The sequence below is a fragment of the Myotis brandtii genome, unplaced genomic scaffold (assembly GCF_000412655.1).
Source record: "Myotis brandtii unplaced genomic scaffold, ASM41265v1 scaffold237, whole genome shotgun sequence".
NCBI lineage: Eukaryota > Metazoa > Chordata > Mammalia > Chiroptera > Vespertilionidae > Myotis > Myotis brandtii.
The window spans coordinates 1,676,376-1,692,169 of NW_005358943.1; the positions used below are offsets into that span (position 1 = coordinate 1,676,376).

The 15,794-nt window shown below is 37.8% G+C and overlaps 1 protein-coding gene across 1 annotated transcript in view; it reads right to left on the minus strand.

Annotated features, from left to right (window-relative positions):
- PIK3C2G (phosphatidylinositol-4-phosphate 3-kinase, catalytic subunit type 2 gamma) overlaps positions 1–15,794 on the minus strand; it is a 276,367-nt gene that overhangs the window by 189,365 nt on the left and 71,208 nt on the right. Inside the window, exons 11-12 of the mRNA XM_014540168.1 lie at positions 15,262–15,457; positions 13,797–13,919 (exon numbers count right to left, since the gene is read on the minus strand). Of these exons, the coding sequence (XP_014395654.1) occupies positions 13,797–13,919; positions 15,262–15,457 (319 nt within the window). The remainder of the gene's footprint in view (positions 1–13,796; positions 13,920–15,261; positions 15,458–15,794) is intronic.

The window sequence follows — 15,794 nt, forward strand, 5'->3', positions numbered from 1 at the left end:
AGTAATGAGTGGCTCTCTGTGGCTAGAACAAGAGATGTTATCAAGCTGTGGAAAAGTTATGGATTATGCAATTAGTAAATAGGTGGTTGCCAGAATGCTTAAGAACTGTGTATTCCAGTTTTTTCAAGTTTTTTCCTAATGGCAAAAGGAAATATTTCAACGAGAGATTAAAAGTATAGAAAGTTGATAATAATTTTAAATATGAACTATTCTGAGTTACTATGAGGTCCTAGAATTTTGGAGGTTGATTGTTGGAATACAATTTCTAGGTATGTCAAGGTGAAATAGCTCCAAATTCAGACCATAGATGAATTGTAAATATAGGCAAAAATAATGAATAAAAAAAAAACCCTCTTAAATTTGGGTATTGAAGCCATCAAGGTATATAAGAGAATGTATAGAAGGTTATAAGTGATACTGTGAGACTAGGGAGGATTAACCTGGGTAACATAAGTATCTAAGAAGAGCTTTAGACAATAAGCTAAGAGTGTGATCTGAGGTCAGGGAGAAGGGTATCTTTCTTTCCTTTCTGGTGTCATCCTGGTTATATAGAAACTAGAGGTCCAGTGCACGGATTAATGCACCAGTGGGGTTCCTCAGCCGGGCCTGCAGGGATCAGGCCAAAATTGACTCTCTGCATCCCCCGAGGGGTCTGGATTGCGAGAGGGCAGTTCTTGGGTGACGCACCCCGGAATTAGGCTCCCTCCTCTCTGGTTCTGGGTGTATCACCCAAAAACCACAACTGCCAAGTCACTGCAGCATCAGCAGCTCCTGCATTGAGCGTCTGCCCCCTGGTGGTCAGTGCACATCATAGCTACAGGACAGAGTGTCTTCCCCCTGGTGGTCATTGTGCATCATAGCTACCGGTCAGATGGTCGAATGGTTGGATGGTTGCTTAGGCTTTTATATATAGACTAGTGGCTCAGTGCACAAAATTTGTGCACATTAAAAGGGGATTAATTACAGGAAATATTTTAATATTGCTATTTCCCCTTTCTCTATAATAGATGTCAGAGATGAAAGAATATTAGTAAAATGTATATGAAAATCTTCATCCTGTTAGAGTCTAGGGCGCACTGTGAGACCCAGAATCAAGTCCCCGTACACCTGTGGTGCCTCAAATTCGTGTGAGACCCAGACCCAGCCGGCCCCACCCCCAATGGGCGAGATCCAGACCCGGCTGGCCCAACCCTTGTCAAGCCCTGCTAGTTGGGGGGGGCGCAGCCTCAGGTCCCCTGGTAAGCCCAGCTAGGTGGGGGGGGGGCGCAGCCACAGGGCCCCTGTCAAGCCCCGCAGTGTGGGGGGAACAGCTTCAGGTCCCCCGTCAAGCCCCGCCAGGCTGGGAGTGCAGCCTCAGGTCCCCCGACCTGGTGCTGGGGCCGGGAGCATGGCCTGAAGTCCCCTGGCCTGGGCCGGGGGGGGCATGCCTTGAGGTCCACTGGCCCAGGCCAGGAGGTGTGGCCTCAGGTCCCACGACCTGGAGCCGGGGCATAGGGCATGGCCTCAGGTCCCCTGGCCTAGTGCCAGGGGGGGTCATGGCCTGAGTTCCCCCGGCCCGGCACTGGGACAGGGGGCACAGCCTGAGGTCCCACAGCCTGGTGACAGGGTGGGGGGCGTGGCCTGAGGTCCTCCAGCGTGGTGTTGGGGCGGGGGATGTGGCCTGAGGTCCCCTGTCAAGCCCTGCCAGGCAAGGGGTGCAGCCTCAGGTCCCTGCTGATTGCTCGTTAAGGCTCATTAAGGGAACTCTGCCTCCACTGTGGGTGCAGCCATCTTGACCATTACAGTGTGATGGTCAATTTGCATATTCCCTCTTTATTAGATAAGATGACCAGAGAGTCAAGATGGTGGCCAGCAGGATGGCAGTGGAGAGAGAGTGTGAGTGACTGAGGGAGTGTGGGGATGTGTGTGGTATGTGTGTATGTGTGTGTGAGTGAGGGACAGTTAGATACTGCAGGACTTTTGGGGGATGGCAGACTGGGCTCTTTTAGATGGGGAGCCCCTGCTACAGCTACAAGCACTGCTGGATGGCTGGTGCTGGCAGAGAAACCACACCATTTTGAAGGGAAGAGCTGCTGTGACTGGGAGCCCAGCCTCATCACCATCCAGACTGGCCTCAGAAACCACCCGGGACCCTACAGGCATGCCGGCCAAAAACCTGTTACCTCAGCTGCAGAGCCACAGACAAAGGACTCCAGACTCCTAGGCCTCAGGCTCCTGGGAATCCTAGAATGTGCAACCCTCCCCGTGGTCCACCGCTGGAACCACAGGCCTCATGTATCCTGGCATTTGGGCTTCCTGATGACTTTCAGGGTGTGCTCTTCTCCCACTGACCCACCGCTTTGGCTAGGGGTCTAGCACGTCCCAGCACCTGGACTCTTCGGTGACAGCAAAAATGGGGAGACAAAGAAACAACCCCCAAAGGAAAGAAAGGGAAGTAGCACCAGAAAAGGAACTAAATGAAATGGAGGCATGCAATATGTCAGACAAAGAATTAAGAGCAAGGGTCATACAGTTCATAGACCAGATGGATGAGAATATCAACAACTTATGTAAGAATCAAGAGGAAATAAAAAATGATATACTTACAATAAAAATCACAATGTAAGGTTTCAACAGTAGACTAGAAGAAGTGGTGGACTCAATTAGTGAGTTAGAAGACAGGGCAGAGAAACACACCCAGTCTGAACAGCAATTGGAAAAAAAAGTAAAATCAGGAGGAGAGCCTAAAGAAGCTTTGGGACAATATGAAACAAAGTGACATATGTATAATAGGAGTGCCAGAAGGACAAGAAGAGTATCAAGGATTAGAAAACCTATTTGAAGAAATAATGACAGAAAACTTCCCTGATTTGGGGAAGCAAAAAGTCACACAAGCACAGAGTCCAAGACAAGATGAACCCAAAAAGACCCACACCAAGACACATCATAATTACAATGGCAAAGGTTAACGGCAAAGAGAGAATCTTAAAGGCTATAAGAGAGAGACAGAGAGTTACCTACAAAGGATCTTCCATTAGATTGTCAAATGATTTCTCAACAGAAAAAACATCAGACCTGAAGGGAATGGAATGAAGTATACAAAGTCATGCAAAGCAAGGGACTGAATCCAAAAATACTCTATCCAGCAATGCTATCAATCAAAATTAAAGGGGAATTAAGGAGCTTTGCAGACAAAAAAAGGGTAAGGGAGTTTATCATTACCAAGCCAGCAATGCAAGAAATGCAAAAGGGACTGTTGGACTGTTATAAAAAGAAGAAGTAGAAAGGGAAGAAGGAACACAGGCAAAAAGAATAAAAATGGCTACAAACAAATATCTATCAATAACCTTAAACGTAAGTGGACAAAATGCTCCAATCAAAAGACATAGAGTGGCTGAATGGATAAGAAAACATGACCCATAAATGTGCTGTCTAAAAGAGGCCTACCTCAGAACAAGGGACTCACACAGACTAAAAGTGAAAGGATGGAAAAATATTTTTCAGGCAAATTGAAATTTAAAAAAAGCTGGGGTAGCAATACTTAGATCTGACAAAGTAGACCTCAAAGTGAAGGCCATACCAAAAGACAAGGAAGGCCACTTTATAATACTAAAGGAATTGATACAACAAGAGGATATAATTCTGGTAAACATATACACACAATGCAGGAGCACCCAAATACCTAAAAATATTCTAGAAAATATCAAGGGAGAGATTGACAGCAATATAATCATGATAGGGGACTATAATACCCCATTTACATCACTGGATAAATCCTCTAGTCAAAAATCAGCAAAAAAAAACAGCAATCCTAAATGATTCACTAGATCAAATGGACTTAATTGACATCTTCAGAACATTTCACCCCTAAGTTACAGAATATACATTCTTCTCAAGTACACATGTGACATTTTCAAAGATAGACCACATATTGGGGCACAAAGTGTCTTCAAATTCAAGAAGATTGAAATCATATCAAACATATAGATCACAATGGCATAATATTAGAAATCAACTACAATACAAATAAAAAATTCAAACACTTGGAAGCTAAATAACATGTTGTTAGACAATTATTGGGTTACCAAAGAGATCAAAGAAGACATGAAAAAAACATCCTGGAAACAAATGACAATGAAAACAAAACAATCCCCAAAATCTATGGGACATAGTGAAAGCAGTCCTGAGAGGGATGTTCATAGTCTTATAGGCCTACCTTAAAAAACAAGAAAAACTGGTAATAAATTATCTAACCCTACAACTTAAAGAATTAGAAAAAGAGCAACAATAAAAGCCCAGGGTGAGTAGAAGGAAGGACATAATAAAGATCAGAGCAGAAATAAATAACATAGAGACCAAAAACAATGCAAAAGATCAATGAAACCAAGAGCTGGTTCTTTGAAAGAATAAACAAGATTGATGAACCTCTAGCCAGGCTCACCAAGAAGCAAAGAGAGAGGACCCAAATAAACAAAGTCAGAAATGAAAGAGGCGAAATGAGAAAAGACCCCAAAGAAATACAAAGGATTGTAAAAAAGTTACTATGAATAACTCTAAAAAACTGGACAACATAGATGAAGTGAATATATTTCTAGAAAAATACCACCTTGCAGAACTCAATCAGGAATAATAAAAAAATCTGAATAGGCCAATAACTATGAAAGAAATTGAAGCAGTAATCAAAAAACTTCCAGCAAACCAAAGCCTGGGGCCAGATGGCTTCACAGGGGAGTTTTACCAAGCATTCAAAGAAGAACTAAAACCTATCCTCCTCAGACTACTACAAAAAATTCAAGAGTTACCCTAATCCCAAAACCAGATAAAGACACTACAAAGAAAGAGAATTACAGGCAAATATCTCTAACGAACATAGATGCTAAAATCTTCAACAAAATCCTAGCAAATTATATCCAGCATTACACTAGTAAGATCATACACCATGATCAAGTGGAATTTATTCCAGGGATGCAAGGATGGTACACTATCCACAAATTAATAAACATGATACATCACATAAAAAAATTGAGAGATAAAAAAATCACATAGTCATATCAATTAATGTGATATGGTATTTGACAAAATTTAACACCCTTTTTTGATAAAAACCCTCAGCAAAGTGGGAATAAAAGGATCATACCTCAACATAATAAAAGCCTTATATGACAAACCTATAGCCAACATCATACTCAATGAGCAAAAACTAAACTCATTTCACCTACGAACAGGAATAAGACAGGGATGCCCCTCTCACCACTCCTGTTCGACATAGTACTGGAAGTGCTAGCCATAGCAATTAGACAAGAAGAAGAAATAAAAGGCATCCGAATTGGAAAAGAAGAAGTAAAACTGTCATTATTCACAGATGACATGATATTGTACATAGAAAACCCTAAGATTCTATCAAAAAAACTACTAGACTTAATAAATGAATTTGGCAATGTAGCAGGATACTAAATTAACACCCAGAAATCTATGGCTTTTTTATACACCAATAATGTACTCACTGAAAGAGAAACAAACAAACAAACAAAACAATCTCTTATACCATTGCATCAAAACAATTAAGATACCCAGGAATAAACTTAACTAAGGACGTAAAAGACCTGTACTCAGAAAACTACAGGACATTGAAAAAAGAGATAGAGGAAGATATAAACAAATGGAAGTATATTCCATGTTCATGGATTGGTAGAATCAACATCAACAAAATGTCCATACTGCCCAAGACAATCTATAGATTTAATGCAATCCTCATTAAAATACTAACAGCATATTTTACCAACCTAGAACAAACTTTCCAAAAATTCATATGGAATAAAAAAAGACCCCAAATAGTTGCAGCAGTCTTAAGAAAAAAGAACAAAGTTGGAGGGATCACAATACCAGATAACAAGCTATATTACAAAGCCACTGTTTTCAAAACTGCCAGGTACTGGCACAAGACCAGACATACAGATCAATGGAACAGAACAGAGAATCCAGAAATCAACCCAAGCCATTATGCTCAATTAATATTTGACAAAGGAGGCAAGGGCATGCAATGGAGTCAAGACAGTCTCTTTAATAAATGGTGTTGGGATAATTGGACAGATACATGCAAAATAATGAAACTAGACCACCAACTTACACCATACACAAAAATAAACTCAAAATGGATAAAGGACTTAAACGTAAGATAGGAAACCATAAAAATCTTAGAAGAATCTATAGGCAGCAAAATAGCAGGCATATGTCATAGCAATATCTTTACTGATACAGCTCCTAGGGCAATGGAAACTCAGGAGAAAATAAAAAATGGGACTACATCAAAATAAAAAGCTTCTGCACAGCAAAAGAAACCATCAACAAAACAACTGCATGGGAGAGCATATTTGCCAATGTTATCTCTGATAAGGACCTAACCTCTAAAATTTATAGGGAACTCATACATCTTAACAAAAGGAAGATAAACAATCCAATAAAAAAATGGGCAAAAGACTTAAATAGACACTCTTCCATTGGATATACAGAAGGCCAAGAGACATATGCTCAAAGTCACTGATCATCTGAGAAATGCAAATCAAAACGACAATGAGATACCATTGCACACCTGTCAGAATGGCTATCATCAACAAATCAACAACGACAAGTGCTGGTGAGGATGTGGAGAAAAAGGAACCCTCGTGCACTGCTGGTGGGAATGCAGACTGGTGCAGCCATTTTGGAAAACAGTGTGGAGTTTCCTCAAAAAATTAAAAATGGAACCCCCATTCTACTCAGTAATCCCACTTCTAGGATATATCTCAAGAAATCAGAATACCAATCAGAAAGGACATATGTACCCCTATGTTCATATCAGCACAATTTGCAATAGTTAAGATTTGGAAACAGCCTAAGTGCCCATTAACAGATGAATGGATTAAAAACCTGTGGCACATGTACACAATGAAATACTACACTGCTGAAAAAAAGAAAGAACTCTTTCCGTTCTCAACAGCATGGGTGGACATGGGGAGCATTATGCTAAGCCAGTTGGAGAAAGATAAATATCATATAATCTCACTTATTTGTGGAATATAATGGACAACATAAACTGATGAACAAAAATAGATCTAGAGACAGAGAAGCATCAAACAGACCATCAAACTTCAGACGGAATGCAGGGTAGGGTGGGGGTGGGGGGTAAGAGATCAACCGAAGGGCTTGTATGCATGTATATAAAAATAAACAATGGACACATACAGTAGGGGTGTGAGGGCATGTGATGGGTAGTGGGGGTCACTGGGGTGAGGTCAATGGGGGAAAAAGGAGACATATGTAATGCTATATGTAATACTTTAAACAATGAAGAATTTTTTAAAAAAGAATTGAACATATGAGGAAAAAAAAAGAAATGACCAGGTTCTATGATAAGAGCTTCAAGATAAGTATGGTCTTTAGAAGAGATCTATTTGTGAGACAAAGAGATGAAAGTTATATTTTTCAAAAGACTGAGGTGGGAGAATATGTTTACTAGAAGATGAGAAGGCTAGAGACAAATAGGAAATTTGGAACAGAGATAGGTAGATAGGGGGAGACTCATGGAAACAGATTTTCAAGGGATGGAAAGAAGAGAAAAGTGACTGGGAGAGCAAATGAGGCAGCTTAGATTGAGTGATATCTGATGGCATTAGGTATGAGGAATATGAACAAAATCCACTGTCCTTGTATTTCCCAATTGATTTTTGATGTCAACTTGTTTAAGCAATGGGTAATTATTAGAGTACTAGAGGCCTGGTGCATGAAATTCATGCACGGTAGGGGGGGTCCCTCAGCCTGGCCTGCACCCTCTCTCAATCTGGGACTGCTGGCACCTAACCACTTGCCTGCCTGCCTGATCACCCCTAACCACTCTGCTTGCATGCCTCATTGCCCCTAACCCCTCTGCCTGTCAGCCTGATCACCCCTAACCACTTGCCTGCCTAACTGTCTGATTGCCCCTAACCACTCTGCCTTCCTGCCTGATTGCCCCTAACTACTCACCTGCCTGCCTGATCACCTCTAACTGCCTCTGCCTCAGTCCCCGCCTTGGTGGCTTCATCTGGTAGGATGTCTGGAAGGATGTCCAGAAGGTCGTTTGGCTGGTCCAGTCTAATTAGCATATTATGCTTTTATTATTATAGATTGATGATGACCAAAGCCTATTATCCAATTGGAAATTGCTGATTGAGGTTGGCCCAGCTGAGGCCTTAGGTATTATTAAGCATCTTCTTGCACTAAGAATTGGCTGTCTAATCAGGATACTAGGGAGCAGTCCTTAATCAAAGTGTCAAATAAGACATTGGTAACCCCCTTTTGTGAGTGGTTGGCAGCATCCAACCTCAGGAATAAGGAGAAATTAATTTAGCCCAGTGACCATGACTGATGGTGAGGAAGTACACATCTCTTTCTCTAAGATGCTATTCCCAGAAATGAAAAGGTCCAGATCTAGGGTGGTAATATAGCAGCAAAGAAGAGAAAAGAGAGAAATAACTATTTTAGAGGTAAAATGGATAATTAATATTTGACTGACAGCATATTAATGGAACAGGACAAAAAAGAATTAAAGATGAGTTCTAGTCTCCTAGATTATATTCTAGTGGATGACTTTAACTGAAATATGTAATTTAGGACATGATGTCATTAAATTAAGAATAAATCTGAGATGTCAATATGTAAACTGTGTGTGGAGAGGATGAGTCAGAGATTTGGATCTGGATATAACTGCATTTAAATAGTGGCTCTATAACCAATAAGATATTCTTCCTTGAGCAATGAATTTAACCTTTCTAAGCCTTGCTTTTCCTTATCCATGATATAGAATGAAAATTGCAAAACACTATATGTGGAAAATGGTAGGTTGTATATCAGCATTATATTAATTATTCAATCAGTAGAGTAAATAAATTTTATTATTCAATATTAATAAAATTTACATTACTAAAAATTACATTGTTACATGTTTAGATCGCTAAAACTGAAAGTATTTTCTTTCATATTCTTTAATAGTCATAATATTTACTTAAGATAATATCAGCATATTTCTCAGCTTAAGAGGAGCTCTGAAAATCAATACAGGATGTCAATGACCCTGTGGAATGCACAGCAATTTCCTGAATGTTCTCTCTTTTACCTGTAATTGGCTTTCTATTCAGGTTTCATATTTCTGAGTAAGAATGGAAGCTATAAATTGACTTTATTCTACAGATAATCTAGAATATTCTTTTTTTCCTATTGAGTCTGGCTTCTTCATGTATAACTTCACATTTTAATGAGCTTTTTATATTAAAAATGACAAAAATTCGATAGGTTACAGTGGATAGTTACTGCCAATCTCCATTCTGTCATTTTTTATTAATGAAAATAAATTCTTCTGGGGCAAGAATACATGCTTTCTAAATAGTTATTTATTTCTTGAATACGTATGAATTTTTAAAGCCAGAATAATCTCACATTCACTGGGAAATCTTTTCTTGCAACTTCTACATGGCTATTGAAAAATCAAAGGAATGAACTTTTAGACAAAAAAAGGAAGAAAAATACTTTAAGAGGCAATTCGATAAGTGAAGTCAGATTGCTTCCTTTTATCCAAGCTGCTGGCACCAACCTTGAGTTTTAATCATATATTTTCCTTACTCTACTACTGAAAAATGAGTGAACATTAAATTTTCCTTAAACAATTTTTCTTCTATGAGAGATACTTTTCCAACAATTCCAGTAAGTTTTTAATAGTGAAATGGGAGATTTAAAAAGTCACATATTTTAGAACTCTCCTTTAATACTGATATATAACAATAGAGCATTGTAAGGACTTTGACTTCTGTCTGAGTGAAACAGGAAGTCAATTCAGAATTTTTAAACATGGTCTGACTTACATTTTAGAAAAGGTCACTTTAGCTGCTATGTGGAAAGGATTATAAAGGTACAAGGGAAGCAGGGAGACCATTATTAGGCTACTGTGGTAATAGAGGGGAGAGATGACGGTGGTCTAGACCAAGGAAAATGATGAGAAGTAATTTCCTGGAAATGTTTTGATAAGTGAGCCAATAGGATTTCCTGGACACAGTGTCTGAGAGTAGGAGATTGAGGTTAAGGATTTGACCTGAACAACTGGAACTGAAAATGATCACCCACAGTGGCCATCTATGGGTGGACCAAGTTTGAAATGTAAGACTGAGAGTTCAGTCTTATACATGTTGCATGTGTAAATGTGGAGTTTGTGACTGATGCCTGGGTTAGTGATATAAATTTGGAAGTTGTTGGTATATAGATGGCATTTAAAGCCATGTGACTATAAGAGCAAATTAAAGGAGTGAGAATAGTAACAACAGGGAAGAGGCTTAAGGGCTAAGACATTAGCACAGTGTCTGGGAGAAGAAAAGAAAATGGAGAATGTATATCTAATGAGGAAGGAAGAAAGCTAAAAGAATGTAGGAGACAGGTGTAGAGCATATTTAAATATGGAGGGTGAGATCAACAGTGACAACTATTCCTAATAGATGGTGTAAGATGAAGACTGAGAAACAACATTAGATTTAACTATGCAGATCACTGGTGACTCTAATGGGCAATTTCAGATGAGCAGAGGTGATGAAAGCCTGATTGGAATATGTTTTAGAGCAGAGAAAAAAATTGAAGAAAGTGAATATAGACAACTCTTTGGAAGGGTTTTAATACAAAGCAGAGAAAAAGAATGGGGTGGTGGCTTTTGGAGGGAGAATGAATAGAGCAGCAATTTTCAATCAGTGTACCATAAGAATTTTTAAAACATGCAATGCCTGACTCTTTAGTCTGGGGCACTGATCTCTTTTCCTTTAGATAGTCAAATAAAAAAAAATGACAACAACCAACATAACAATAGCTGTATAGTGTGAATGCCCTATCTTGAAGCATACATATATAGGTCATATAATAGAGTTGTATCTTATTGGTTATGTGGCATAATAAGGTTGCATCTGATTGTTTAATCCTTTGTACCAGAAATCCTTATATACATATATAGGCGCCTGATTTTTTAAAAAGTCATTTTGGAGCAAAAAGGGTAGGGAATCACCATTATTATTGTTTTTTGTGAATCAATCAAAATTTTATATATATATATAGTCAAATTGTCAAAAATTGTAATGTATTTTTGGTGTACCACAGAATTTTAGTTTACATGTGCCGGGTGCCATGAGATGAAAAAGGTTGAAAATTTCTGGAGTAGAGTTTTTTAAAAATATGTTTTTATCTATTTCAGAGAGGAAGGGATATATACCTGCATGCCCCACACTGGGGATAGGGCCCACAACCGGGGCATATGCCCTGACCTGGAATTGAACCATGACTTCCCGATTTATAGGTCTATGCTCAATCACTGGGTCAAGCTGCCAGCCAGGTTTGTTTTTAACTTAAGATATGATAACTATTTTAGAATATAAATACTCTGCCTAAGATTTTATATATTGTAAGAAACAGTTTGGAAATCACAGTAAACATTAGCTTTGGAGACAGAGTGGGTCGTTATGCCATTTATTGATTGTGGAAATTGGGGCAAGTTAATTAATCTTCGTAAACATCAATATGCTGATCTGTAAAATGGAGATGACAATACATGCTATATATTTTTGTTGTTAAGTTGAGATAAGATGATATATTTGGGGGTTATACTAAGATGATTAAAACATAATAGGTGCTCAAAAATCTATGCCACATATTATTAAACAATATAGTTTCTGTCTGTATATTTACAGTACAATAATGAAATATACAATTGATTATAGTATAATGGCACACTTTAATGCAATATATAAAGAATGCTACAGGCACTAGAAAATGGTAAATAAATATTTTTTATGAAAATTATATAAAAATAATTTTGGGTTGAAGTAACTAACTACTAGGGAAATCAAATAAATTCTCCCAGGAAGTAGAACACTTGTGTGGTCTTGAAGGAAGAGAAGAAAAATATATCAAAGTACTTATTCCAACAACACTAATTATCTTTAATTTATTTTGATTTTTTTCTTTGAAATTGACTTTAGAATTAGATTTTTCTTTTAAATTATTTAAATGATGAAACATAGCTGTCATATGAAAATGAATCTGATTTTTGAAACAGTAATAAGTTTTAATTAGTTAAGAAGACTAATTTTGGTAATTGACTTGATAACATTTTTGAGGAGTCACTTATTACACAAAATTCATTCATTTGCCCAGCAACACTTACTGGCCTCTTATTCTGTGTGGTGCTGTTAAAGATACAATAACAAATTTTAAAATAAAATTAAAAAACAAAAGTAAAAAACGTCTTTTATTATTTAGCAGAAACAAACAGCTATATAGACAAATACATTCAGTAGAGGATCATAAAGAAGTAGTTTGAGGTTTGACTAATTGATAAATAAAAAAGATGGCCACTTTTTTGAATGATACAGGGAAGGGTTTATAGAGAAGGTAGAAGAGTATCTTGAAAGACAATTAGGTGTTCTCAAGGACAGTGGGGGCAAATGAAGGACCCTTAGCAGAGGTGAAATTTCTCAGTTCATCTTTAGGGTAAGTAGATCAAATACAGAGAGTGGCTGGGTTACAGGGGCAAGAGTAGAGCTAACTCCAGAGATAAAGATTCAGAGATAGGCAGGGCAAAACCACAGAGGGCCTGGTGTGCTAGGCTAAATGACTTGTACTTTACCTTATAGGAACTGGAAATTACTAAAGAATGTTACAAACAGAAGTGACTCTGCAATGGAATAGGATTTTATAATTGAAGGTCAGGTATTTGGTCCAAGTAATTAAGAACTTAACCAAAGCAGGCGAGATAAGGATATCACAGTCCTGGAATAAGGAAGATTTGCTTTGGGATTGAACAACCATGGAGTGGGTAAGAATTGAAGATCACATGCTATGTCTCAGGACATGTCTCCATTGATTGAGATAACAGTAAGAGTGAGATAAATGGTGTCATCTAATGGCATCATAGGACTTGTGTCAATAGAAATTGTGTCAATTATCATTAGGAAAGTACAATTTGGGGAATCAAATGATCTCCCAAGAAAGCCAGACCTTAGGAAAGGTCGGATGGAGAGTGAACTGAGGTATTTTCTTCTACTTGAGATGGGAAGAAAACTGACTCCCAATGAGCAATGGGTACCTGGAAAAATGACTGAATGATAAAGGATTAGTGTAATAGGAACAGCAGGAAAAAGAACCAGTAACCATGAAAAGAGTCATAGATGGCAGTTTATGAGTCGCCTGAGATTCTAATTAAAATGAGGGCTTGAGCTGAGGGAAACAGAGGAGAGGAGGTGGGCCAGGATAATGTCAAGAAGGTACTTTTCCTTATTGATATAATAAAGTTCTATAAAATGGGGAAGTAGGAGCCAGCCACCCCAAATTAGATGGCAGTTCACACAATGCACAGATAACTACTGTCAAAATACTTGGTTGTTTAAACTAATTGGTACCAATTGGCTTTGTGGGGAAATGGAGATTACATCTGCTATTTTGGTAATTTCTTCCTTCTTTTTATATCTGGAATCTGCCTCCCTCCAACTCCAAATAGAAGGTATTTCTTTTATCCACAGTCTGTGAATGATTAATAATTCTCCCTTTTTCAATTTCCTTCTTTGATCAGTTAGATAATGTGGATGGGACACTTGTCTAGGTTTTTAAATGGACTTTAAATCCATTGAATTGAATAATCAGTTATCTATTAGCCCTAGCATATTTATCAACTGGCAACATTTTTTTTAAATTACATGCTTCACTTAAACAAAAGCAAACAAACAAACCTCTGATCTTTATTAGATAAATAATCCTGCCAGAGAAAAGATTAAACTTACGTTTCATTCCAGTTGACCAAGAAAAAGAACAATTTTTTGACTGGAATATTTTTGTAGTTTCTCACTTGGAACAGCTTCTTTCCAGCATAAGTAAGCCAACAGGAAAAAGAAAATGCTTTATAGCTAAAAAGAAACAACATTGATACAATAAGCTGAATATTATCCAGAAACAAATTTTCTATACGCGTCAGTTATTGCAATAGTTAAACGTCAAATGATAAAGTGCTGTTTGCTTGTATAGTTTGGTTTAAAAATGACTTTAAGAATTTGTGTTGGGTGATGTCAGCAAGATGGCAGAATAGGAAGCCCAGATCCTCCTTCCCGCATGGAGACACCGATTCAATAGTAATACATGGATCTATTCCCTTTGTGAACAATCCAGAAAAAAGTTAAGAGGCTCCTGCACCACAGGCAAGTTCAAAACCACATAAAAATCAGTAAGAAAATTCATGGTATTTATTTTCCAGAGCCACTCATCCAAGCAAATGAGAAGGAAGCTCCCACCTCCCGGCCTTCCTTTGGGGTGGGAAAGAGAAGACTGCAACATATATGAGCACTCAGACATTTTAGTTATCTACCCAAGTGAGCGGTTACTATTTGAGTGCTGAATAGGAATGGGTGCCAGTTTGGGGCCTCTAAGAACACACACTTGTGAATAACCAGTTGGTCAAACAAGAGAAAAACAACCTGCCAATGTAAAAACTTTATCAGCAGATTTCTCCGCAGAAACCTTGCAGGTCAAAAGGGAGTGGGATGACATATTCCAAGTTCTCAAAAAAAAAATGTCAATCAAGAATATTTTATCTGGCAAAACTGTTCTCTTAACAACTTTAATTGATTTAATCAGCATAATCATATAGATTTAACATAAGGACTTTTTAAAAAATATTACTCTAATTATGTTATTCAAGAAAATGCTACATGATAGAATCAACTTCAATTCTGGTGATGCTCCATGAATAATTGTGGTTAATTTCTATTGTAGCTGAAGTAACTTTGGCTAATTTCCACATTATCAAGATACTAATCTCACAAACTGTCACAATTTGATGGGGATCAGAGTGAATTTTTTTTTTCTATTTTTAATTAATCTCCATCTTCCTATATGTGTGTGATCTCTCTCTCTCTCTCTCTCTTCTGTGAATCGGCATTAGTCATTTAGATACAAACATAAAAAAGAAAATTTTAAGATAGGATGAGCATTTTCCATTTCCATAACAATATATTGACCACATGCAGTTATTTTTAATACAGAGAATGGGAGAAGACTTGAGGGAAAAGGAATACTAATTAAGAAAAAAGGTTTTAAAAATGATTTTAAGAATAATCATAGATATATTCCGATTACATTTCAAAATTTTATGAAATATTTGTCCTTACAAATAAGAATAAGAAAAATGATGCTGTAATTAGAAGCTATGTAAATATTAATTAACACTTTTGTGAAAAATTCACCACCACTCACCCGTGCACCCAGGCCTCTGGAATATTGTGAACTGCATATACTGTGAAGCTAAGGTGAGGATGGAGCCCAGGATTCACACAGGAAACACTAACAGCTGTGTTTAAAGGCTGGAAATCTGTATAAAAGCTGTTGCAATAGACATCAATTAGCTGGTAAATGGATGTGGACAGTTCAGTTGTCACTTTTTCTATCAAGCCTGGGGGGGAAATGATAGAAATCAGGTCATCTGTGTAGGCCCATATTTATCAATAGCTGTCATTAGAACTCTGAAATTTTTTATAATAAAATTTAAGTAGAATTTAATTAAAATGACCCTCCTCCAACTGAAGCCAATTAGCCACCTGGCCCTCCATACGCAGCCTGGGTTAGATGCTAATAGTATTGATAATCAATGAGCTTTCATATCTTCAGCTGCAGAAATTTTAGAAGCACAACGTTTAACACAAGTTGAAGTTTTTAATTATTAATTTGGATTCTGATCAACTGTCATTTGCAATCGTGTTTGTTTTAAGTTATTGTTTGAAATTCGCAGA